At 42.3% G+C, this 27,446-nt stretch overlaps 1 protein-coding gene across 1 annotated transcript; it reads right to left on the bottom strand.

The window, feature by feature from the left end:
* Positions 1–1,969: 1,969 nt before the first annotated feature.
* Positions 1,970–24,636, bottom strand: LOC119288206 (callose synthase 10-like). Its single transcript, XM_037567842.1, has 51 exons — positions 24,360–24,636; positions 23,460–23,557; positions 23,197–23,351; positions 22,437–22,560; positions 22,221–22,331; positions 22,002–22,121; positions 21,308–21,397; positions 20,370–20,467; positions 20,166–20,283; positions 18,972–19,100; positions 18,472–18,548; positions 18,306–18,384; positions 17,007–17,099; positions 16,808–16,910; positions 16,540–16,663; positions 16,260–16,449; positions 16,118–16,170; positions 15,862–15,922; positions 15,678–15,759; positions 15,466–15,515; positions 15,288–15,374; positions 15,136–15,212; positions 14,975–14,999; positions 14,420–14,514; positions 14,262–14,343; positions 14,005–14,165; positions 13,781–13,901; positions 13,524–13,621; positions 13,253–13,343; positions 12,787–12,947; positions 12,599–12,708; positions 11,467–11,598; positions 11,227–11,295; positions 10,950–11,127; positions 10,305–10,422; positions 9,496–9,615; positions 7,796–7,911; positions 7,628–7,708; positions 7,302–7,414; positions 6,865–6,917; positions 6,324–6,500; positions 5,651–5,698; positions 5,400–5,558; positions 5,200–5,313; positions 5,040–5,128; positions 4,027–4,185; positions 3,626–3,728; positions 3,396–3,515; positions 2,879–2,929; positions 2,614–2,796; positions 1,970–2,507 (listed from the first exon to the last, which is right to left on the bottom strand). Exons 1-51 carry the CDS (start codon positions 24,619–24,621, stop codon positions 2,271–2,273), a joined length of 5,745 nt encoding a protein of 1,914 aa, XP_037423739.1. The 5' UTR covers positions 24,622–24,636; the 3' UTR covers positions 1,970–2,270.
* Between the last annotated feature and the right edge of the window lie 2,810 nt (positions 24,637–27,446).

Here is a 27,446-nt window from a genome sequence, read left to right on the forward strand (position 1 = left end):
ATCGAGAAAAAAATTAAAGGGGGGCAAATGTCACTCTTTGAAAATGCCATCTATTGGTCGACACATCAAATTCATATTTTTTGTAAGCTCGAAAGACAGTTTCTGTGGAAAAGACATATAGTTGATCTGCCTTGTAACAAGAAAAACTTGCACTAGGGCATGAAAAGAACACCTAATAAAACTTTAAGCACCAGCTTAATTAACCAACTCGTCCTCTATGGAAAGCAGAGAACCATGCAGGCACCCAGCTCTCCTTATTACAGCTCCTGGTTCTTACAGAAGAACCACCAAAGCGAATACAACTTCATCGCATAATCTCTTGTCGACGAATAATGGGGAAAATCATCAGGCATTACAAATACAGCCGTAACAACATCGCCGTAAACTAAATTAGCACTCATCGTAGTAAAAGGAAAGGTCTTACGCAAAGAAAAGGGAAAGTGCTATAGTTCCTCGTGTGATAGAAAGCACGGTTCGGGTAATTGAACAGTAACAACGGATAACGATCGAACAGTCATCATCATCATCGACCACTCAGCACAGATCATCATCATCATCATCATCATCATCATCATCATCATCTTGATGGATCAAAAAGGTGTTCCGATCCTTCACGTGGTAAAACGGCCAGTCAGTTCCAAGTTACGACCCCTAGTTTGTTAGTTAGCCTGATCATGCATGCGCATTTACCAAACCTTTTCCTTTCACGCCTCCGATCAAAAGGTGATGCGGTTCATCAGAAATTTTACCGAGCAGAGACTAGGATCGACCGGCCGCATACAGGGACAAGCAAACGCAGCCGATGAAACAGTTGAATGATGTGTCCAGGCTTGTCAAGTTGTGCATGCTTGGGTGTGCATGTTGACTTCATCAAACCGTTTGTTGCTTATCTTGCCGGCAAGGGTTTGCTTGCAGAGAACCATCAGCCTGCAAAACTTTGCAGCAACTGTTTACATATTTTTTTTCTTTGGGTGATGTGGAGGTGAACTCTGCGACATGGCATGGATGTACAATGTATGTAAAAAATATGTAAATCAGCCTGTCTCTTTCTATTAGTGGCTTCTGTTTGGTTAGGCGGTTCCTGTCTTAACGATGATATATATTCAGCTACTCTTAACGGCATGCTCAGGAGTAGGACCAGTTGGTTCGTGTTAACTTTGCAAGCCTGCCAGAGTGGTGAGTACTACATAGACATATGTAGTGCTGAATTAAGGACAAGTTGTGCTAGGGCGTTCACCTTTTGGGTGGTGAACCGTAAGGCATGACGATGACACAAGAAATGCCTTGTCAATGTCGATCAACACACGCAGTAGCTCGTCGTGGTCCAGCCGCGTTTCGTATGTACGTATGTATCTTGTGGTCGGCATACTATCAAGACCTGGTGTAGAACTGGAGACGGCAATTATTTAATACTCCCTCCATCCATCCCAAAAAGGTTGTCTTAGATTTGTCTGAATACAAATGTAAAATGTGTCCAGATACATCTATATCTATATCTAGATAAATCTAGGACAAGAGGTGGCATATGTTCTCATTCATGAGTAATGCATATTTATTCAGATGTAAGAGAATTGCACGTTATTTAAGACTGGAGTGAGCTAAAAAAACCTTGGATAGCAGCCACTGACCTTGTGAAAGTAACAAGCTAGCCAAGCAGCAGGTGGTCCGGAACTGCGAGCCACAGTAGTGGACCACGCAACTGAAGCTTACGACAGACCACGGTATCTTGTGATCAAGTGGCCAATGCAACAGGAGGCATATATGAGTTGTACGTAATTCAAGCACCAAGGATGTCCAGGGAATGTTGTGAGCACTCATTCCCCAAGGAAGCCAGGCCATATTGACACAAGATGGTAGACAGATATATCCAGACAGGTAACCCGAGTTCAGCTGCTTGTCAGTAGAAATCTAACAGAAATAACAGAGATGGGCAACAACCATGTCAGTAAAAAAATGTAGCAGAATGAGATGCAACAGAAGCAGTGTCGAACTCAAGAGTTAGCCACTAGTTTACTCAAGCTGTGATTACTGCTACCAGGCGACACAAAATCACCAGAGGATCCAAATTACATCCAGCAACTCAGAACTACAAGCGGGAGCCGAATGAATATTCACACGTCTAAGCCAGCGTTAGCTCATTGTCCACGAGCGAGCGATTAGTGTCCAAGTACTCAGGGGCGTTATGTACATATGTTGTTCGAACCTACAGTATGTCCCTAATCAAGTCCAGAAATGTACAACAGAAACACGCAGCCGATGGATGGGGCTTCTCACGACTCCTGGTTCGCCTTGTTCCCCGCCAGGATGAGGGAGATCTCCAGACCACGGCTGAAGGCCTGGTTGAACAGGATACGCGACTGGAAGGTGGACACAAAGGGGAACCACGAGAAGAACACGATGGGCGCGAAGATGACGGCGCCCATCCCAGCGTCGTACATCCGGGAGATCTCGCGGACAGAGTCCCACAGCCCGAGTGTCTTCACCACGCGCCTCCATGTGATGGCCAGCTGCCATGAGAAGCGACAGGTTATGAGGCATGCAGCGGAATGCACCCACCAAGGCAGAAGGTACAACAAATGTAGAAAATAGACAAAGGAAGACCGTTGTACTTACACATAAGATGCACCATCCGGTTGCTAAGAATGCTAGCGCACTTGCAAACAAATCAGCAATTGTGAAGTCTGTAAATCCAATCAGGCATGCAATTGCTGCAATGATGCCAATTGCAAGGAGGCCCTGTAGAAACCGAATAAATATCGGCAAGGCAGTTGACTTCCTCGGAGTTGCGGTGAAAAGCTGAAGCACAATAGAACTATCTTAGACAAATTGGTTCATATGGTGCAGAGTAGATGAAAATATCATGAATAATATAACAAACCTTGAATAGGAGGACAATAACAAGAAGTACAATCCACGAGAAGCCATAAATCTGACCAGTAACAGAAGGCATTTAGATTCGTCAGAGAATAGAAATGACAGACTTGGTAGGAACATCAGGGACCCATTAGCTCTTGCTTTAATTTGAAGATGAAAATAAATGTGCTTGACATCAAGCTTTTTTTTATTCAACTTGCACATCAAAACAGAACTCATAAAAAAAAACTATGGAGTCTGATATATTGTAAGATCAGTTTGTACCCAACCACATTTTTGTGCTCAAAGTAGGAGACAGACCTAACAGACTACTGCTCAGTTACGGTTATGCAACCAATGTAAACATAAGAATGGTGGATAAGGGTCCAACATGAAGAGATGAAAAAGGAATACATACAATGTAATTGAACTATAAGAAAATATTATATTTGGCGTAAAGAAGCATCCAAAGAGTCAGTCTAACGAAGCAAGTGAAAAATTGTACTCTACAGAACTACTGAAGGAGAGAGCTCTTCACTTACTGCCAGAGATGTATTATGTCCAGTAATTTTAAGCTTGTACACAATGCCATACTGGAACAAGAGAAATCTGAGGCTCAGGATAGTCTCAAGGATTCGTCCCCTAAAAGTCTGGATATGTGCCTGTATGAACACATTACGGAAGTAATACCAAGAACATGTATAAGTCAAAAGAGCAAGAAGCACAGGGCTTAAACAAATAGATTTTCACACACAACATCATGGTTACTGACCTGCTCCTCATCCCACCAAGATTCCCAACTATTTTCGCCCTTTACACCAACTCCACCTTTATAAAATAACCAATTTGTCCAGTCATCAAAGTCCTCAACAGTTCTGACATTCAAAATGCAAATCGGTAAAGGTACAGCCAAAAACCAATTACATCGATGCAACGTGCAATAGCTAAATGCATCTTATATTTATATTTCTAGGACTAGAATGATGAGTGAGCAGGTAGTATAAGAGCGTATATATACAATTATCCTATATTTCTATATGTTTGATCATAGTAGTGACTGCTCTATTTTCTACAAAGGGGAAAATAAGTGAACAAGCTCAGTTTCCCAATCAGTGGTCATCCTGCTTGAATGACAACAAATCTAAAGGGAAAAGATAGGATTGGTGAACATACTTTTGCCACTCGAAACCAGAAGGGTTGAAAATGTATGGCGCAAAGAGCCAGGATATAACCATGAACCAACTACTGATAGTCAACAGAATAAAGGACGATGACCCGCCCTTCGTGTAGCCATAAGCAATGTAGACAATAAGCAGGAGAGCAACCTCAAGCCTGCAATAATATAGCCATCAGATTGGTCACCAAGTAATACTAGCAAGAACACTACATCTGGAATTGAAGATTCAATGTGTTGCGTTGAGTCAGATCCCTGGATGGGGGGTGGTGTTTTGGTGTTCATCTTTTTTTTTTTGCACAGGTCAAAATGCTTAAGCTTTGCCACTAAAAATTGACATTTGTAAAAAAAACATTTTTAATACGCAGGAGCCAAAGATACTGCGAAGAGGCGAATTGGATTTCTGGGGCAGAACTGACTCTTTAAGACATTATTACAATTGATTGGCGTTTGCCGAAGCAAATCATGAAACAACAGTATTTGCCAACGAAAACTGCACAACTGCCGTCACTTGGTGCAGCACACTAAACAATTATAATAATAATATTTCAAAATTTAGAAGGGAGGGGTTGTGAGCAGTTTTATTTGTACTTGGAGAGAAACAAGAGAACATAGGCTCGGTTAATTTCCAAAGGCAAATAGGATTTCTTCCCTTTTAACTGCTAATTTTCCAAACAAGAAAAATTTAACTGCTCCAGTAATTTCCAGCATAATTTTGCAGAGCCCATCAACAGAGTACTTATTTTATGGCGTTTTGCAGCAAATGCTAACAAAATTTTGCCTTCAAAAGGAGTTTCAGATTGATCGCCAATGACTAATGTCAACAGAAGGTATACAATCAGGTTATAAAAATTATGTCTGACAAATCCAAGAGGATGGGGAAACCGTATTATCACAATACTACAAAAGGAATATGGTAACACTACAGCTGTGTGCTATTCTGTTTGGTAGATGGATTTGTGTGTCCATTACTCATGCAGATGAACTTCATTGCTTGAAAGTAGCAACTTACGCTTTCACAAAGTGGCTTCGAGAATACAGCCTATAATTGTCAGCAAACTTTATGTGGCGAACAACAAAACCTCGTCCAGTAGCACGATACTGCATAGAGGATCATGTGTCAGCAGAGTTCAAACAAATAATATTCGTAAAAAGAAACACATCATATGTACCTTCGCACCACCATGAAGGATTGTTCTCCCAAAATAATGTGTTCTAGTTCCAAGTGAAAAGGTGAAAAATACTGAGCAGAACTGCAGTTGCATTGTGATAAAACTGAAAATAGCCTGCACAGGATTTAAAATTATAACATAAATACATGATCACGAGTGACCCTGTAAAAGTAGGTTTCTAAAGAAACAAAGGGCACCACCTTCATTAGCCCTAATTCCAAAATGAAACCCATTATCATTGGTACGGCTGTAAAAATTCCAATCTGAACCAAAAATTGAGCGTTCAGAGCAGCATCAAGGGCAGTGTTCCCCAGAAACCTAGCTTGACGAGATATCGAATGGTCGAGTCCAGAGAGTGCCTAAAGTTTCAAATGTAATTTACGGTTTAATACAGCACAGAAACAACATTCAGCAAAAAGAAGCATAGCAAAATAGGGATCATAATACTTACCAGATACACCCTCCCATACAAGAAAATATACACAGTTAGAACAGTCATCTGCATGCACACATAAACAAAGAAATTATTACATATATACATGTGACTGAAATCAAATATGCAGCCAGTCAAGAAACATATACAAATTCTCTGCTTTGCAAGAAAATGCTTATATCAGGTTCATCGCTGCAGTTTAGTTTTTTATAGGCATGCCTTAAGCTATCAAATGATTGAAATTGAGAACCTAGTAGCAGCAAGACGCGATGTTTAAGTAGCAACCAATAAACCATACCCATAAGTTGATCAACGCGGTCTAGGTTTTTGGTGAAGGACTTAGCATATCAATCTTAAAGAAGTTGAATTAGAAGTTTGTATAAACCCTAAACTGGGAATAGCCGACAAGAATCCATTTATTTTATGACATTCTGGTATCTATAACCATCTTTGTAGCCTCGAGCAGATATGGGTGGTTTCAGGGTAATGCAATTATGCAACGAAAACCAATTCATGATATATGATCAACTAATGGCACTATGCATACCAAAGCTCAAGTAGCAGCAAGACACACTAAAATAACGTACTTGGATGCATCTGTTCAAATGAGTTGGTTGAAATTATTATCCAGGCACAACCAATCAACAACAAAGTACAGTAAACTTATTATGAAGGGGGGAGAGAGGGATACCATTGTGCAGACATAATAACCAACAGTGGTGTAGAAGAAGGTTAGCATCCTAAAGAAGTCAAACAGCTGCCCCAAACGGTACACGTCTCGACTAAGAACTTGCTCGCCGTTACCTCCAGCAACTTTCCCCTCGAACAGGGCAATCTGGTTTAAACCAACATCACGTCCTTTCCCAACCTAGACAGAAGAAAAGGTTTTATTACATTTTGGGGAAAAGAAGCATATCATTATTACATTTTATGGGCAACATACAAATAATGGCATGTGCACTCGCTAAGCAAAATGAAACATATCAGACTGAATTGTAAAGCATGTTACATGTTAGCTTGTGTGCACAGAAAGAATTGAAACTTATGTATGTGCTGCAGTGTCATTTACTCATGTTTCGCATAACGCACATAATTACATCTGTCAACAGAACTTTTCACATGTCATAATGGGTATATCTGCCGTGTGCAAACCATAACGGGTATGCATACAGTATGCACCTAAATGTATCCATGCTCCAGACTATGTAACACAAGTGAACAGAATAGATAACCTGGATATATTCATGGTGTGTGATATTACCCTGGCGCAGAGTTGAATTGAATCCTGCAAATTGTTAACACTTAAAGTCAAGCTTTCAATAATAAAGTATTTCAGTATCTAGGTATGCACAACGCTGGTGATCTTAAACTAACATTTACTTATTTAGTTATCAACATGTCACCAATCAACATATCTACTGTGAGACAATTAGCAGAGATGGTGACATCAGGCATTTTAGCTTCTTAAAAAATATAACATGGTAAATAACTTCAGAATGACTAGTTATCTCATGTATCTAAAGACTTGAAACCTCGCTGGGTGGGGTGTGGGGAGGTCCAACAAGGAAACAGTTCCGGTGCAACCTAAATACCATGAGCTCGCAAGCACTGCAGCCCACCATGTCACATTCATGATGTAACATAACTGTAGATAACACAAAGTACCAACCAGCGTATATATCTTCACTTATATTGATCACCCGGGATGCCTTGCTAATACCACCTCTGGTTATATGAAATATCCGATCAAAGACATCAGGATGCCCATAGTGCATTCGAACCCTACATAAGGACAACAGAATGCAATTAAGTTGTGCTGAAATGAAACTATTATCAGGTTCATTGGTAGAAGAGAAAATTACTCCCTCCGTAAAGAAATATAAGAGCGTTTAGATTAGTGATTTAAACGCTCTTATATTTCTTTACAGAGGGAGTAGTAAGAATGTGCATGGATATTCCCTACAAGCCGCAGTATAGTTGAAGACATTTACTCACTTGAGGAAAGCAAGAACACGTTGCCCCAAAGTAACGAAACTGGTTTCCTGTTTAGACATAAATGATGCCAGCGAAGACACACTAGCAAAATAAAATAGAACAGGTTGATACAGAAAAGATACAGACATGTCAATAGTTGGTAAAATAGCTGAGTAGTCGAAGAATAACCTTCCCGTAAATACATGCTCCCGCACACCAAGAATTGTGGGATAGCGTATTCCATGGTTACCACGAAATTCTTCAAGTAAATTCCTTACTTTCATTGCCTCCTCCAAGTAGTTATCCTATGTGAGAATTTGTATCCATCAGGGCTATTTGGGGTACAAGGAAGCATCATAACATATCTAATGTGTAGCATGCATATGAGAAAAAAGAAGCATCTGAAACTAAGCCTGGCACAGTTTGTGGGAGTTATACACCCCCATAACCCAAGCTCAAGTCATCTACTTGAATTTGGGTGCCTATTTCTTTTTGAATGAACACCTAGTCTTTTTTTTTTTGCATGGTAATACGTGTCTCATTTATATAGAATAAAAGATCAAGTTACAAGTCACGTAAGCACCGACCATACATGACTGAAAAGATAGGAAAATCCTATGCAAAATACCAGCGCCTGTCCCTTTCCTTCGACACCACCGAAGCGGCCACCAAAGGGTAAAAAGACAGATCACCTCTTCGCCCAAGCTCGACGCAGCTCCATCGCTGATCAGCAGCTTTACGGACCTCCAAAGTAGTTTGCCAAAAGCAAAACCATAGTCGTTGAAAGAATCAGACCAGGGCAACATGTCCCCGGACACGCCATCGAACTTCAGAACTGACACCCTCGCATGACGACGACGTCGGAGAAGGAAACCAGAACTGCCCGCCTTCGACCACAGACCCAACACAAGATACTCCATCTTCCAGCTGTCACTTGCGTAGACAACCGCCTGCGCGTACTCCTGAACGACAAAACCTCCCTGCTCCACCATGACGTCGGAGACAACGCCACAGCAACGGGGACAGAGCAGAAGGAGAGACACACCTGATGGAGTCGCCGCCGCCGCCTCGTCAACACCATCCATGAACCCTAACGCTGTCGATATGAGGGATCGACATAGACACGATGCCATCAACTCCGAGACGCCACCATGAAGGACACCTCCAGTGTGGGAGTGGGGTTGAGGCAGATTTATTCGTCCGGGCGCCGCTCCCACCACCCCAACGACGCACCACGACCTACAAATCCAAAACCTAACTACAGAACGGAGGAACGGGGTCCCCCCTCCCTCCTGCCGCCGGAGCAGCTGCCGAAGGGAGAGGGGGCCAGCGCACCGGCCGGTGGAGATCGGAGGAAAAAAATGCCTCGCCCTAGTCGCCTGGCGGCGGCGGCGGCTAGGGTAGGAAACACGTCCGCAGCGTCCACAAGGTGGTAAGCCCGGTATCTATGCCCTCTGAATGAACACCTAGTCCCTCATCTCATTTTCTAAGGGGAGTATCTGGTTCAACTTCGTATTTTGTTGTATAAATTCCCCTTATACGCCCTTGTACATAATGAACTCCTTTCTATTCATGAAAAATGCAAGCAAATTGAAAGCAATGGAACATCCATCTGTATGGCAAATTTTACCAATAACGGTGCAGGATGCGACACTATCAGAATCATGCATAGCTTAGCATCCAGGAATTAAAATATTCTTAAAAATGGAATGGACGAACTAGAAACAGACAATATGTTCTATGAGTAGAATTTTGCTGGGATCTAAATTCAATCAAACAAAATACACGTAAGAATCTAGACTAGTGATACTTCGTCAGGAATTAACAAACAGTAAGGTTAATGATTAAATATTTAAGGGCTGTTGTTACTATTGAAGAAAAAAGTATACCTGATTCATATCGATAGTCTGTATTGCATCTCCACGAGTGAAAATTATAGCATGATTTTGGTTTTCAGGTTTCCCCTCACCAAGCTTGGGGTTCCCAGGCAGTTTAATGGAGTATATTTCCTATATATACAACAGCATGAAAAGAGATGAAGCATAAGAGCTCAATTAATATTAATGTTAGTAAAATTCTGAGAGGCTGGCAAGAACCAAAACCTTCGTGTGTTCTTTGGTTAATAAAATTCCATACTAGCAGAGCTAAGGCTACAACAGCATTTGTGATCTCTTCCAGAAGTGGAGTTAGTTTGGTAGATCACCAAATAATAAAGGGGCACCAAGCCACCAATAGAAGAGGTAGTGCAGTAGCAGAAAACCGAGAAATGATGATAAGAGCAATAATTTTATATTCTCTTATTCAATATATAACATGAGAGAACAGTATTATCAGTTTTATTCAAGGTGATATTACGAGACTAACAAAAACATGTAAACCAAAGGAAAACGGGAATAAGCCTCAGGTACTACACAAGGTTTGTGGGTTACACGGAGAGGGAAAAGGATAGAACATGACAATCAGTTTCTTCACCTATTGATGCTTTTGTAGAGCCTAGCGCAGAAAACAGTTAATGATAACTGAGATAGCCCAACGGCTGCTAATACCAAACAAACTATTGTCCACGTACTACAGATCTTGTAATGTGAAAAGTGGAGCGTTACAGGTTCATTGTTGATTTCCAAGAGGCAAGAAAAATGGACCAGATCATTTGTAAAAGATTAATCAAATTTATACAGAACTGCAGTACTGCGCTTACTTGATCTTTTCCGTGAATATCAGCCTTCACGAGCTTGGAATGATATTCTTTTATAGCTTGCCCATCACTCGATACACCATCCTCTTCATGTATGAAAGCAATCCGAAGGGCCTCATTTCTACAAGTTATAACAAAAGTTAATCAAGATAATGCAGTGGAAATGTTTTAAGTTGTATAGCAGAAACCAAAATCAGAAACATATTAACTTCAGATAATCAAAACTAAAGCAAGACTAACCTCATCTAATAGACAAGAAATCAACTGATGGGCCAAAAGACAAGAAATTAAGGACTTCTTTTAATCTTTTTCATATCCTCTATATTTTTTAGTTATTATAGAGTGCATCCCACTTTGAATCACACAATTTTCACATCATGAGAATCAGAAGATTGATATTTTTGTACTGGACCAGATATTAAGCACCAAAATCCATATTTGTACGAGACTTAAATTAGTTCGGGTATAATTGTAATTTTTTAGGGTCATAAGGTGGACTATTTAAAATTGAGTTAGTGGCAAAGCAGGCCATTGTCCTAGTAATCTAGAATAGATCCTACACCCCTCTGTAAACAAATATAAGACCTTTTAGTGATCTAAAAGGTCCTATATTTGTATATAGAGAGACTAAAAGTCAAGCAAATTAACCTTTGCATTAAAAGAGCAATATCCGCAGCCTCTGGAGCCTTCCTTTGCTTCTGTTGTCCATATATTTGACATGAAACAACGTATGTAAATTTTAGATCTGCCTGGGCCCGTGCATCAGGAGATAACTGATACCCTTGAGTGTCAATATATTCAAGTGCAGAATACCCATCTTCAATGCCTGGTGGAACAAATAAAATGATGAAAATCTCTCAAAAAACACAATGAGAAAAAAAAAATATGTTATTTCATTTTCTACAACAGAGAACTATAAACACACCTCCAAGATATCGCTTCTCCAGGTAACTCTGCAACATCAACGCTCGTCTGTAGTACATCATACCCCTCACTGCTCCAGCAAATACAAAGTCAAGGAAAATATCCAATAAAAGGAAGGAAAAAATATGTACTTGGCATCAGAATGCAGCTTATGGACCATTTGAGTATGGAACATGTATTAGTTGCATACATTCCACTATACATGAACATTTAGTAAACAGAAATAAAATAACAAATTCACCTGTCCTTGCCAAAGTTTGGCCACGGTATGACACCCAAAACCGCAGTTCTAAGGTGTCACTTGGACTTTCCTTAAAATCCTCTTCTGATGATTCTCCACGGCCAATTCGTTCTAAGAAGTTGGCCCACTCATCTACAAACCAAATAAAAATCCAGGCCACACACACATAGAAAATTAAGGACATGTTTTGTATAAAACGACAATCTGGTTGCAAGAAAACAAATGAGATACTAATTACATGTCTTCTGGTATATAACAAACAACTTAATCAGTATTGTTGTACAAGGAACATCTTCTTCCTTTGTGGTCAACTGTGATCCAACAGAAATGTTTTGCTAATAAGCAACACACTCTGACATGTAGGAATTTTGTGATAATTAATTGATGATGTATTTACAATGTTAAACTCTACATGACTTATTCAGCAGAACACTTTACTCTGCCACACATGCTGACATGAATTTTGTGATAATTAATTGAAGTTGCATTTAAAATGTTCTACTCTACATGACTTATTCTGCAGAACACTTAAATGAGAAATGCTACCACAAGAAATGAGAAAACTTAACCTGTGAAGTTTTTTAATAAACTATGGATGAACAGAAAAAACTAAGGATAGGAGGACTTGTGTGCACCAGCATTGGTTTAAAATTTTGATGTCTACAAACACAACTTTGGCACCAGTCTTGTTAACTACGGAAGAGTTCAAAATATGGTATCAGTGCGGCAACGACTTGTGTGCACTCTGTCATTTAGGTGGAACAGATGAACCAGGTCTGGAGTACATCCAAACAGTAAACAAAACAATCGATAAAAAATGGCAGCATTGACACAAGATGCATCTACCATTTGTCCTTTCTGTTTCTCCGTTGTGAATCACGTTTAGATTCGAAATTTTGTAACTCATAGTCGCATTGTGGTGTGTTGATGTTTGGCAAAATCAGAATTTTTGTTTCCAAAGGCTTAATGGAATATACAAATTGCAGCAATCCCACACAAAGGGGTGAGTGCACCTCCCTACCTATACATACTTTCCCTGGCAAAACAGCCAGAACATCTACATAAACCAAGCCCTGAGAAATAAAATACATGAAGAAGTAATAATTTGCAAGAGAAAGCATCGTAATATTACCAGGAAAGATTTTTTGAAGATAGAAAAGTATAGAAATGCCATCTTCATTGTCAACACACAGCTCAGACATGCTATAGAGTACAGTCTCACTGTAGTATGGGGTAAATACACTGTTGCATAAGAAAAGTAGGTGTCAAAAGGATCATATTCCTTCAGATAAGCATGAAGTTCATAAGCATTTATAGTACCAGAATGGGATCATCTCAGAGACGGGCTTTGCTTCCGGCATGTCCATGAACAAAGAGTTAGTGAAAAATTGTAGCCTTCTCTGAGCTTCTAAATTTTTTGGAATGTTTGCAGCGGAGTCTTTGACAGTCAGAAGTAAGTGTAAACGCTTAACTTGTTCTTTCTGCAAGCACAAATAGGCCAGGTGTAAGCAATGAGAGAATGTCATGCCCTATAGGTACCAGCGAAGCACCACAGAATGTCACGAAAAAACCCAAAAAAAGATGTGGTAACATTAACACACGGTACACCTATGAAACCACAAACCTCAAATCCAAAAAAGTGGATTTTTTTCTTAACATTTTGAGAGGCAATACCATACATTTTGAGAGGCAATACCATACATTGGTAGCACCACAAGAGGTGGTACCAGAAAAACTCTTTCCAGTAAGGAATTTTCAAATAGTTGTGCAGACGAAGTAGAAGTACCATTTCCAGATCATTTGGCCACAAAATGTTAGAGAATAGACGCCCATCATTCCTAGCTCTTAACAGTAATTGCCAGGTGTCAAATTGTTCCCTGCAGGAAGAAAAAATATTTGCATTAGGAAATAAAGTACTTCCTCCGTTCCAAAATAGATGACTCAATTTTGTACTAACTTTAGTACAAAGTTGGGTCATCTATTTTGGAATGGAGGGAGTATAACTGTGGAACGGATATCTTTCACCAATGAAAACAGTGATTATTCTCATAGGATACCTCAGATTTGGTGCAAGAAACTCATGGGTAACAACCTCATAGAGCTCACGGAGAGCTTTTGTAACACCAGCTTTACGATCAGCAGTCTCGTCGCGAATCTAATACATATTGAATTGTAAATTAAAACGCCTTCATGATAAATTTAAGAAACATACATGAAATAGGAAACAGTTGAAAAATTACTAACATGTATGCTCCTCCATTAAATTTTCATCAAAGAAAACTATGCAGAGGCATCAAGGAAAGCATGATCTTACCAGAAGTCCTGTCAAACCAGTAAGACGTGACTGGACCAACTGCAACTTCTTCAGATTTATAGTCACCAAAAGTGAATCGTCTCTTATGCTGTCATTGAGATTTTGGAAAAGGCGTTCAACCCTGTACATGTATCAGGACAAAGCAGAGAAAAGTGAGAGATAATTTAGGAAAACCATCTAATGATGGTGAGTTAGGTACTTCATCTTTCAGTACGGAATCATACCAGAGCTTCCCTTCACCATCAACTATAGAGTTCAGAATTCTTTCTGCGCTATAGTAGCATTCCTTGACCGCATAGGCCATGTATTCATCTTTTGATATTCTGTGCCATAATTCTTTCTGGGAGTCTTTGCAGTCAGATGCATAATCATTCGCCAACATGATCTACAAATAAAGCAACAGAGTCATGACACCCCAATTCACTGATAAAGATGAATTCATGCAACAGAAGTTGGATATAGTTAGTTTCAATTAGGATACCTTACTAGTAAGAAGAAACAATGGCCATTGTACAAGCATTAAATTTCCACAGTTACTTGGCATCATAAGCAGATCCATCTCCCTGAAACAAAATTCATTCATGGTATTGAAGCAAATGGTTTTTATAGAATGGTAAACATATATTGTGTTCAATGTACCTGTTACTAATGTAGTCCTCTTCACGCAAGCTCTTGATAATCTCATTCCAAAACGGGGAGAATATTGAGGCATACATCTTAGTAGCTTCTGAATCCTAGTGTTGAGCGTGATCAATGGTCAGTACTTTCAGGTATTTAACTTGTCGAGACTTTGAAAAATGTAACTGAAATCAGCGAGCTTGATTTTTTAAGGAAAAAAAAGAAGCCATTAAAAACAATAATATGTCCAGCCAACATCACTTCATCAGGGTTTAGAATTGGCCAGATAGAGAGGTAACACAACAAGGATGAAATAAGAATACATGAAAGCCAGCTTTACAAGTTGAAAGTGGACTCGTTAGTTTCCCAAAAAACAAGCTTAAATAGAGTGACATGCTTGGCTAAATTCAATTGAACAGAACTTGTCTGCATAAAACCAATCGCAAACACTTAGTTTAAGAAACTAGATGTGTGTGTGCCAGAGGGTGCGGCATCTTGAGATCTTGAGGTGTACTGTGGCACAATCATCTAAAGGAAGTTACAGACACAGTATGTGATAAACAGGTGTTTGTTTACCTGAGGAACTGGCCTGCTAGATATCCTGCAACATCAAATGAAAATTGAAAAATAAATCAAATTAAACTAGATAGCAGATCTACACAGATGTGCCAAGACCTCATCTGTTTGTAGTCATAGCTGCTCAAAATGACACAATTTTAAAGAGTAGGATTAAGGACCTTTGTGGGGAAAGGGTTTTTGCAAAAGCTTCCGGAAAGCTCTCAAAACGTTTATGAAGCATTTCAATTGAACGAATCTGCATTAAATTGGCACATGTAAGAGTGTTATCCAGTTTACAGATCAAAACAAATGCATACGTGATTGATAGTACCTCCCCAAGGCGACTTCTAGCACCCATAACACCACCAACAAGAGCAGATAAAAGAGTGTACCAAATGTGTATGTCCATCAGGTATATCTGAATATACAAATATAGTGAAGCAGTGCATCATTTCAAAAGCTCACTTCTTTTCTCTCCAAGAATTTGAAGGTCAACACAGGAAACTTACAGCTACGACTGGTGCCCATAGACTGAGAATGGTCAAAGCATTTCTATTTCCTATAAAAGCGTCATCAGCATGGTGTCATTGTTAGTGTCCTTAAGTAAATAGGAAGATAATCGTTTTCTCCTTAATAAAGATGTTGAGCAAATTATTGCCCCAAAGAAAATGTGGAGTAAATGAAACAATGCTACTAGTGCGATATGTATAAATTTACTAACCTTTTGATACAAAATCATGCCAAGAATACTGCAAATCATGGAGTTGCACGATTATATTGGTTGGTACAACTAAAGGACGAATCTGCAAAAGGGAATGACATGATGAACAAAGTAACTTTTGAAGTTCTGGTCACATAGAAATATCAGTAAGCATCTGAATTCTGAAAGAAATAGTAATACCCACCTGGAGATAATAAGCAAAAGTAAATTTGCATGCAAATATGACCAACCAAAAGATCACGTATCTGCATCAGAAAATTTGTCACAGGTAAATAACACCACGACAATACAAGCACTCAAGTAGTGAAGACTGAAGACCACTTAGAATGCTGGTGAATTACAGACATGTCAATACTCCTGAACACCACTCAAGTAGTACGAAAAGTAAGGGTGCCTCAGATTACAATGTTCAAAACTCCTGAAAATGAGAAGAAAGGAACCTGGCATAGTTGCCTATACTCTCATAGAGTCCCCGTCCAATATAGTATCGTTCCTAGGTGCGAAAAAGAGAAAGAAGATGAATACATAATTTCATAAGAAGATATGTTCCCAAAACACGACGTAGAGTGAAGACATGCATACTTGGTATATCCACTTGAAAAACTGGAAAAACTGTGAACGGTCGGAGTAATTGGACAGCCTGTGGCAAGCTGGGATCTTGGCCAACGATGCGAACACAAGCCTAACCGCAGCATAACCACCAAGAACAAGAATATAAATCCGGAAATAAGTTGAATCATTGTTTCTTGAATTTTTCTCATCCAAGACTTTCCTGTTCAATATTCAACATTCAAAGTGAATAAGTAACTTAGTGCACACTGAGAGGGTAAAATCTAAGGACAACATATAATCAAATACTCACACATAAAGATAGGTCACAAATGTTGAAACTGCAGCTAACCAAACGAATCGGATTACTAATCGTGAGATGGCAAAACCTCTGGCTGTTTTATATGCACCAAACATGAGTAGCACATCCAAGCAGCCTACAAAAGATAAGAGGCACATGCAAATGGAGAATGTTAAAAGATTCTGATCCAGGTAACACTTCCTTAAAATGTATAAATAACAACACGTGCAAAACCATTATAGGAACAGTGAGATCATGAAGAACAAATTAGAGAGCGTACACTCAATGAAGTTCAGTATGAAAAAGGCTGGCCCGGCGCTAAGTACTATTTTAATAGTACTAATGTTTATCTTCCCACGGTGAAAGGCTATAATAGTTAAGCACTGCAGCACCATTCAGAGAAGAGAGAAGGCATCTTTAGCACAACAAATTGTTGATATATTTATTCACATCAATTAAAATAGTATCAAACAGCTGACCTGAAACATTAATATGAGGAAAATCCACAACCGATGAAAACTGCGGTACAGATGCAGAAAAGTTCGATGCTCAACAAAGTTGGTCTTTCCCGTCTGCAATGAATTTTTTTAATCAGGAGGCGCATAGGTAAAACAGGGTACGCATGAATATTTATAAAAAATGGATTTATTTCACTCAAGTCAAAGAACACCCCTTAGCCCCCTTAATCACTAGTACTGCCAAATATATCATATCAAAAAAAAAGCAGTGATGAACGGCTAATGTTTGCTTAAAAGACTCCACGCTTTTGTAATGCGTTTTTACAACATTTAATGATTCAAAGATAATGGTAGATATGCATAAGAAATGTAAGCATAACATCATAAATTATGTCTCTGTTTTCGTTCCTCTTTGCAGATACTCTAAAACACCAATAAAATGGATAATCACAGATTCACAATAGTATCCAGAGGTAGCTGGCTTTAGTATTCAATGTAATTGTTTTTTTACAATCTATTGCAAAGTACTAAGGTGGAGTAAAACAGCAACTACTTACAAAAAAAATCATGCAGCCCAATATAATTTCTTAAATATTGGTCTTAATAGTGAGAAATGTATTTCATAGTCAAAAATTGAGTGTGAACCAAGTTGTTTACACTGTGTGAACTGAAATGAGACCAATGTCTGCAACCAACATTGAAATAATGCAATAAGAATGCTGACTAGAAACTAAAAATGATATGAAAAAGGAGATTGCAGGTAGTTAAATAATGTGGAAGACTCCCAAAATCCTACGAATACGAAGGTGGATGGACAGTGCGACTTAAAATAGGAAGTCTGTAAAAATGGGTAATAATGAAGAAGATGACTTTTGATGAGAACTATTCTCCTTGCTTGATGTCAGAAGTTACAACAGTTGTAGCGGTTTATAAGGCATGCCCTCCTTGTTCCCTAGAAGTCCAAACTCGTATGTGTAACGCCCAATAAAAACAAACCTATTCCTACTTCGCTGATTTGAACTCAAACTCTTGAGGATAACACTTCATAATCAAACAAACAAATCAAAACTGAAATAAACTAATAGACAACAAGCAATCCAATTTGCTACCGCTTTTTTTCTATTACTGGAGCCCCTGCCCATGACATACAATGAGGAAACAACAGATAAGGGCTAGGTAACAGAAAAGAAGAAACTCAAACAATTTTATTCTACGGACTAGGTTTCTCAACAGTGTTTAGCTGTTTGCACCACATGTACCGCCAAACTCGTACCGCCAAACTACTACTGTCTTTAAAAAATATATTCATGATCAACTTACACGCTTCCTCTTAGCAGGTTTGCGCAAAAATTTGGAATTCTCAGCAGGTGGCCAACTCAGCTCAAAGCATGAGCGCGACCTACACATATGAAACAAAACAGAGTAAGAGACAGTAAGCAAAGGGTATAAGGGAAACAGCACAAATGCAATGGTTTAGAGAATGGACCAGAAATATTCATTGAAATCATCATAATTCCGCCATGCAGAATGTGCTGCTTTCCCATCATTGTTACTGTTAGCCTCCTATGGAAGATATAAAATGCATTAAACTAAATACAGCAGAAAGAATAAAAAGACAGCAAGTCAATTCCTATGTAAATAGCTAATCTTACACTGGAAAAATAACTTACGATTCTAAGTAAAAATAAATCAGAACAACGAAACCACATGGCTCACAAGAACCATCTAATTTCCATATAGCCAACTAAGAGACTGAGCGAACAATTTCAAGTTTTCAACAAAATCAAGGAAGTGGGTAATGCTAAAATATTGAAGCACCACACTGTAGCGGCAGAATATAGGACTTTATTTTGAATTCAAGAAAGATCTATATCAATCCAAAGAAAGCCAGATCCACAAGTAGGAAAGCAATAACGATCCTGATCTAATTGATGTAAGAATTAGACAAAATTGTAAACCAAGCTAGAGCTTCCATGATGAACCTACCGCGGACATCGTTAGATATATAGGAGTAATTATTTTCTCCAGATATGAGGTCGAACCATCATTGGTGACACAGCTCTTTGCAGGTTCAGCTTCAGATGAATCAAGAATCCCATCAAGTTCCTTTGCCATCTGAAGACATGACAAAATGGATCAGTAACACATTGTACAAAAGAACTACAGAGGAACTATTCCCCTAGTAAGAACATATTCAAACACAGCAAGGAACCAATCTTAAGTATGCCATCAATCAGAATTTTCTAGTACAAGGTCTACTTTTCTAGTACAGACTTAGCGTTTTGTTCCAATGGATCATCAAATACAGGGTCTACTTTTCTAGTACAAAGTGAAGGTCTACAAAAAAAATCTACTTCACTTTTTATTTTGGCATAAAGTAAACTGCTGTGAGTGTCATAGCATAACAATTGTTTTCATGACTCCCTCCATTCCCAAATGTAAGTCTTCCAAGATATTCCAACAAGTGACTACATACGGAATAAAATGAATGAATCTACACTCTAAAATATGTCTACATACATCCGTATGTTGTAGTCCATTTGAAATGTCTAAAAAGACTTATATTTAGGAACGGAGGGAGTACATTAGAATTCCTTGAAACAAGTCAGTGCAGCAAAAAAGGTAGATACACCATCAGGGACAGATGCACAGATAATTTTGTTTACTACTACTCCCTCCTTTCATCTATACATGGCCACCTCGTAATTTGGGTCTAACTTTGACCATCGGCTTGACCCATAAAATATATGTTATATGGCACAAAAAGTATTGACATTGGATTCATTTGTGAAAGAAGTTTCCGATGCTATATTTATTGTGGCATATAAACATACTCCCTCCGTCCCAAAATAAGTGTCTCAACTTTGCACTAACTTTAGTTCAAAATTGTACAAAGGTTGAGACACTTATTTTGGGACGGAGGGAGTATATTTTGTTGGTCAAATTGCTGGTCAAAGTTAGACCCAAATTACGAGGTTGCCTAAACCGAGTACCTTGCCAATAAGCTAAGATAACTAGCTGCCAAATGGCAGCTGCAATTAATGTTTATTGGTCAATGCCACAAACTGACTAAACCATCTACAAAACGGAAGAGCCTAGCCTCGACTGATTTGGCGACTTCTAGTGTTTCACATGGCATACCTTGAAGACAACATTAACAGAGGACAAGAAAAGACTCACATTGTGGAAAATGTAGCACAGGCATTCTGGAAGAAAGCGAACATTTGCAGCTTCGCCCCAAATCAGAAAGTAGAGAGCAACCAATATGATTTTTCTGTTCTTGTTTACTGCTTCGAGGCTACCACAAAAATAAGTGTATAACAGGTAAGCATCCATGAGTTAATAGCATTCAAAAAGAAAGCTGTTCAAAAGAGGTTAATATACCTGGTCCATGCAACACGCTTGCCCAAGAACCTACACCATTTTATGTAGTTGTCCAGAACTTTGCAGAAAACTTCTGTAACAGCCTTCTCATCTATTTTCTACAAGAGTTGTGTCCATGTTCATTGTATAGTGAGTTTAGCTAAGAAATTGTTAATATGCACAGCTCAAACATACTGACAAATGGCCAGCAGAAAGAATAATAAAAGAGGTCACATATTTCATATTTGTCAGGTGCCTCAAATTTATTGATAACAGATGGAACAACAGCAGCAAGCCTAGGCATTGCTCATAAACAGTTAGTTATACTTCTTCCATTCCATAAAAGTTTCAGTTTATTTAGACAAAACATTCATTCCCTTAGGCAATCGTAGAAGACAGCCAAGATAAATAGGCGAATAGGCTTCTAATTTGGCATAGATAGATTAGCATCGACACACACAAAATCAGATGTATATTCTATAAAGAAATCTTACTTTTGCATAAAGTGTAAGTTGACAACAAGGCGAGTGAAGTGACATAGACCAGCATAGACTCTGGACAGTAAAGCTAAGGGTGGCGACAATCTCAAGAGTGAGCTTGCTGTAAATACATCACTTTTGCATAAAAGTAGAAAACAAGGCGAATAAAGTGAAAAGATCAGCATAGGCTATCTGGACAGTCAAGCTAAGGGTTTTAAACCAAGGTGGCTGGAGGCTTGCACTCTTGCAAGACCAACCCACCAAGATACAGTCAGTTCCTGTAATGTCTGGTTTAAAACTTTACTGTGTGCTCAAATATTCTATCATACATTGAAGACCGTGTAAATGCCCAAGACAACATATAATTAGTAACAAATGAAGTATTATATCAGTAGGAATAAGGATCTAACTCAACTCCACACCGATATGCCTAAATGTTCTTTTATTCAGACGTATCCAGATAAGAGGGGGAGAACTAACCGGTTCTGTCTCATTAGGCAAGCTCAGACGGGACTGGGCATTGGCTAAGGTAAGTGCAACATTTTCACGCTGATTCCGAACATTATCATCCTGAAACATGAATAAAATCCGGCCGCATTAGATACTCGGCGCAGGTAGAATAGATAATAGTAATGAAACCAAGGGTACTAGCAACACCCATACATTATAAAGAAGATAACAAGATACTGGTTTATTAGTCCCGCAAAATAAATGAACCCAGGTCGGCAAGGAGACACCACTATGCTCCCACAACTGGGCTAGTGCCCAGTTCTACAATACAGAATAGCATGAATTGCTAAGTAGATAAGAAACAACCTGCCACATTGTTGCTTGATGGATAACTGAGACAAAGAACATGAGATCATCGAACTAAGCACACCAAAGGAAACTATACACATATCTATTTTTTCACTTAATGCAGGAGGATCTAATATAATATGACCATGGATTTCGAGTCGCTCGACTAGTCGCGACTAGTCGACGACTAGTCTATGAGTCACAAAAATATGGTCGACTCAGCTTAGTGTCGACTCGCGACTTAGACTCTAAGTCGCGACTAGTCACAACGCAGGCTCGACTTCTTCCGAGTCACTGCCCCAGAGCGACTCGCATGAGTCGCGACTCGAAAACCATGAATATGACCCAAACCAAGAATATGGCAGAGGAAGGTTACCTGGAAGCCAAATACGTACTGCAGAAGGTCAAAAATATCTTTCTGTCTCAGCTGTGGTGTGTCATAAGGAAAGCGTGGCAGATCCTCACAGTTTTGAATTGCGGCTATTGCAGCCCTGACCTAATAAGGTTGTAAGACATAGTCAAGACAACTACAAGGACTAATATCTGACAAGGTATGAGAAGATAATATTGTAACAAAAACAGAAAACATGGATACCTCAGGGAAAAACCCAACAACATTTCCCACTGATGATGCATCAAGGGGTATAATATTATAAGGCATAAGTTCACCTCTCAGAGCTGCATCGGATCTTTTTATTTTCTTTATCTGAAAGGGCCAATGAGAATAGCAGTTCAATAAAGCATAAATGACAAGCAAAACACATCAGCAAACCAGGCTTTCAAATAATAAATTAGTATATTTAGCAATTACCTCCTCTAGGATCTGTCTACCAAGCCTATCACTCGGTGTTTGTCCAACAAGAATTTCTAAAACATCAAGCAGAGCCCTCAAAGTAGCGTAGATCTTTTTCATTTCCATAGCCCTAGCTCCCATCCTGGTCATAGCGTAAAAAATGGAAAACTCATGAGCATTGTCGTATAGTACATAAGATGAGTTGCCATCATAGCGTCATCTAGTGCGACAGGGATATGATAATGTAGTACTTCAGCAAGAAAGAAGGTCAACTTAGCACTTAGTGTATAATAGACATATCCAGACCAGAGATCAAAGATGCATGGACAAACAAGAGTATGGCATATAAATACAACAAATCCAACTCCGGCATATCAATATCAACTACTCCCTCAATTCCCAAATATAAGTCTTTCTAGAGATTCCAACAAGTGACTACATACGGAGCAAAAAGAGTGAATCTACACTCTAAAATATGTCTACATACATCCGTATGTTGTAGTCCATTTGAAATGTCTAAAAAGACTTATATTTAGGAATGGAGGGAGTAATTGATAGCTAAAAACATACAGCACAGGAGCAGCAAAGCAATGAGGACATGTAAAGCAATTGATACACAAGCTTTACTTGCTGGTTGTTTTGAGCAGAGTGTTTCATCGAGTGTCTCAAGGTGACACAACATGCAGGATATGCTGGCCAAAACACAAGTCACAGAAAATGAGACTATCCTAGCATGGAGCAAATAATACCACAATTATAACCAAAGAGAAAGACATACTCGGTGCTAAAAGTTCCTGATTCCCTCATTATCTCCTGCTCCCGTTGCATGTCATCAACTCGACGGCGCTTCTTGTACTCCAAGTAGAAATTCCACAGCACCTCGATGTCATTCTGACGGTCGATTGAACCCCCGTCCTTCTTAGCAAGCTTTTGCTGCAGAATACCATGACACCAATAAGAAGTTAGACACCAAAGTGGAACCATTAACTGGAGAAAAGACTGAACGGCAATAGGTGTGATTAGTGGTGAGCATTAGCATACCTTGATCACGGATGCTAGACCAGTTTTGAACTGTAGAACACCTCTCCCATCGCTGCTCGGATCCAGATTTTGAGCCATGCTGTATGCTTGTTCACAAACTGTAGGGCGACAATAATTGAAGCTTAGAGAACACATTCGCATATAAACTAATGCAAGGGTGCATAAGTACCCTGCCACGCCAACATTCTTCTCCGCGTGATCATTCAACGGAGTAAGGGCGTAGAAATGGGGGCTAACATGTTACGGGTTCAACTGTGTCTTCTGGACCTAACCCCAGGTCAGTGGCAAGCAGCAAACGAAACTGGAGAGCACACAGAACCCTAAACCCCACCGCGTGGACAATGAATTACCCGGAGATTGTTCACCCACACAGGCTGTGCGCGCGCATTTCAGCCAGACCAACGGCTGGAGTTGCATTCAGAGTAAATAAGGTTATCAGAGCTCTCTTCAGGTCACTAGAAAATCATAGACAGAGCATTTTTGCGCCAATTCACCCTATACTATGCTGTATTAGATTAGAACCCTTTGTTGTAACCTCCCACAGGCCCCTGATTGACCGCATAATCGGAGAATCTAAAGCCAGTAGCACCTGCGCCATACAGCAAAAGTCGCCCCCAATTCAGCCCAAGCAGGCGATGCTACGAGTTGTAGAACCTAATACTACTCCGTCCCAGGTCGAGGTGGGGCGTCAAGCATCCGAGGCGGCCTAGAGCAGCAGCAGAGGAGCACGCACGAAGCCCTGTGCGGCAACTCGTAGCGGAGCGGCATTTCCCCCCGCATCCGCGCTACTCGGTAGACCCCGCGAGCAACGACGAGGTGACGGGCTCGCTCGCGGTGGCAAGCAGCGAGCGAGGCGGGCTGGCGGAAGGGGAGGGGGGAGGGGGGGATGGGGTAGCTTACGGATCCGCGCGACGTTGGGGTCGTCGTCCTCGATGTCGTCGGCGGCCTGCAGGATCTGCTCGATGTTGGTGGTGCGGCCGAGCGAGGGCGGCACGGCGGAGGCGAGCCCGGCGTGCGCGGCGGCGGCGGAGGAGGAGGGCCCCGCCGCGCCGCCCGCCCGGTCCCGCTTCAGCGCCGCCCGCACCAGCCGCTCCCAGTTCTCCGCCGCCGCCCCCGCGCCCCCGCCCCCGCGGCTCGGCCGCCGCCTCATGGACGACGCCATCCCCGCCGGCTCGCGGCGAGAATCAGCGGCCGCGGCGGGCGATCTGAGCTGGCTGGCCGGGCTGTGGCTAGTGGCGGTGGTTTTGGTTTCGGGGGGTTGGGGGAGAGGAGACGGGTTTCAAAAGCGAGCGAGGTGGGGATGGGGGTGGAGGTGGTGGTGGTAGATCCGGGGAGAAGGGTTCGGGGGTTTGGCCGGTCGGGCACGCGGTAACGTGCGACGCGGGGGCGACCCGACCGACCGGCGCGGCGCGGTCTGGGGCTCTGGCTTAGGAGGGAGGTTCCGGGCGGTCGGTCCCTCTCACGCGTCGCTGCCTTCGCTTCCTTCCTCGACCGGGCGACCGCGTCGGACCCGAGGGCTATTCAGCGCGAATTATCAACGAGCTTTGCGGCGCGTTCACAAAGGATGCGTCTGGTAATTTGCACGGATTTTTCCCGACTGGCGTGTGTGGTCAAGCAGGAACAGGCTGGGTTAATGCATTAATTAATGCAAGGTAGAAAATCATGTCCCGCGCATCTTTTGGTGCGCAGCGTTTGCATCGCTAGGCACTTTCAAGTACTCCCTTCCTCCGTTCCTAAATACTCTACAAGTTTTTTTAAGATCCCAATAAAAGACTACATATGAAGCAAAATAAGTGAACCTACACTATAAACTGTATGTCTATATACATCCGTATATGTAGTTCATAATGAAATGTTTAGAAAGACTTATATTCAGAAACGGAGGGGGTATGTTGCTTGGTTGTCATGCAGTTTGGGTCTAAGGTTGTGAACGTGCGCAACATGGCGTTTGGTTGAGCACGGCAACAACCCTCCTCACTTCACACCGCATATGTGATGATCTTACCACACACTGCATTATTAGAACATCACCACACAAATGCAATATGAGTTAAACAGTTTTGCAATGAAATAGTAGTCTATTCTAGCTCCTAACAAATAGGGAATAGTTCTGTTGAGTAACGTGATTGTATTAGGAAACATAGGATAAATTAGAAAGTATTCTAGTTTGTCTCGTACTTCAAGTAGATCATGTACTCCTATATATATGCCTATGAGGCTCAAGCAATACAACAACTATTCCACCAAATCCCTCTCTCCCTTCTAACATGGTATCTATCGCAAGTCGATCCTAAACCCTAGCCGGCGCCGCCGCTTCCGCACCTGCGCGCCGCCCCCGGGGCGGTCGGCCTTCATGACCGCCGCCGAGGGGCCGCGCCGTCCGTACCTAGGGTTCGTCCGCCGGTCGTGTTGACCGGCTGCCCTAGAGAGTCTTTTCCCCGAGCCTTGCTCCAGGGTTTTCTCTCTCCCGCCGGTCATCTTGATCGCGCGGTTTCTTTTTAGTTTGTCGATCTATTCTTGATCGATTTGCGTCGCCCACCGCCGCTGTCGACCCCGAGCGCCTCTACTTCGACCCCGGCGAGACCCGCCGGCCTCTCCTCCGACCCCGCGGCCACGCGCGGGCCCGTCAGGGCCAGTCATCATCTGTGCGTCGGTCTGCCCGTCGATCTACGCCGGCCGTCACCGCCCTGCTCCGACCGGACTCCTGCATCACCCCGACCCAGCAGCCTCGCGCCATGCGGCGGCCAATCATAGCCGCCCTGCCGCCCGCTGTCGTCGGCTTCATCTCGGACTCCGCCGCCACCCCGTCTCCACCGAGCGGCGTCCCCGACCTCGCACGCGATCGGATTGATCACCCGCCCGCCGCCGCGATCCGCCTAATCTACACCGTGCGACCGACCTGGCCCGTCGGTGGCGCGCGCCTCCGCAGGCCCGTGAAGACCCTCCCGAGTTCAGCGCGCCCCTCTACCGATCGAGCAACGGGCTGCCGCTGCGTCGCCCCATCGGGCCACAGCGCCGCCGCCCCGTGGTTCTTCTCCCGGCTGCACCGACCCGCGTCACCGCTGCGTCGCCCTAGGGTCGTAGTGCCACGGCCCACGGTCCACCGCCGCCCCGACGCCGTCCGCTCCAGGTTGTCCCTGTGGCAACACCGACCCTCACGCCACCGCTGCGTCGCCCCGTGGAGCCGTAGCGAGCGTGGCACGCGGTCCACGCTGCCGTCCCGAGGCCGTCCCCGCGGTTGCACCGACCCGCGCTTCTCCGCCGCGCCGCCCCTTCGGGCTGTCGCGCCGTGGCCCGCGGTCCCTGCCACCGCCCCGAGGTCTTCCGCTGTCGCCTTGACCTGCCCGCCGCTGCTGTGTCGCCCCTTTGGGCTATAGTGCCGCCGGCCCACTGTCCACCGCCGTCGCTGCGCGTCGACTTCCCGTGGTATGTGTCACGCCGCCTCCCTTGGCGCGGGAACACCACCGTCCGCGCCGGTCTTCGTCATGCTGTTGGGTTCTCCTCGCCTACTTCGAGCACCGCCGCCGCGCTCCTAACTTAGCCGCCGCCGCTGCTGCTACCCCCGTAGCCGACGCCGCCGCCCGTCCACCTCCCTTCATCTTCGTCCAGCACCAGCCTGTCGCCAGCGTCGCCGTCATCTACTCCGACAACTGCGAGCGACTTTGGCCCCGCGCCGATGGACGCCGCAATTGTCGTCGTGTTCTTCTCTGGTGGCCCCTCCGACTTCTCCGACATGGCGTACAGCTCGTGCAGGTCCCTCGTTTACGCATGTACGGTGCTGGCACGGCGGCGGCAATACGGCACGGTGGCGGCAGCCTAGGGTTGTGAATTGCTGCGATAGAAAGGGGTGAGGAGTCTCCGGATCGATGGCCTTCTTATTTTTCTACGTGAAGTAAGGAATCGGTCGCATTTTCTAGCGAAATAAATCGATCACTGGGATCGGCCTGTGTGCGAGTTACATGCGCACCCATAGGCCCCGCCCGGGGC

This window comes from Triticum dicoccoides, chromosome 4A, assembly GCF_002162155.2.
Source record: "Triticum dicoccoides isolate Atlit2015 ecotype Zavitan chromosome 4A, WEW_v2.0, whole genome shotgun sequence".
NCBI classification, from domain to species: Eukaryota; Viridiplantae; Streptophyta; class Magnoliopsida; order Poales; family Poaceae; genus Triticum; species Triticum dicoccoides.

What these genes read in the sequence shown, in the direction of transcription:
- LOC119288206 (XM_037567842.1), bottom strand. Translation starts at nt 24,621, where the DNA reads ATGGCGTCGTCCATGAGGCGGCGGCCGAGCCGCGGGGGCGGGGGCGCG. An exon ending in AAGTGAAGATATATACGCTG is followed by an intron (nt 6,918 to 7,301) that starts GTTGGTACTTTG and finishes AACAATTTGCAG; the next exon opens with GATTCAATTCAACTCTGCGC. An exon ending in CCGGATGGTGCATCTTATGT is followed by an intron (nt 2,508 to 2,613) that starts GTAAGTACAACG and finishes TTCTCATGGCAG; the next exon opens with CTGGCCATCACATGGAGGCG.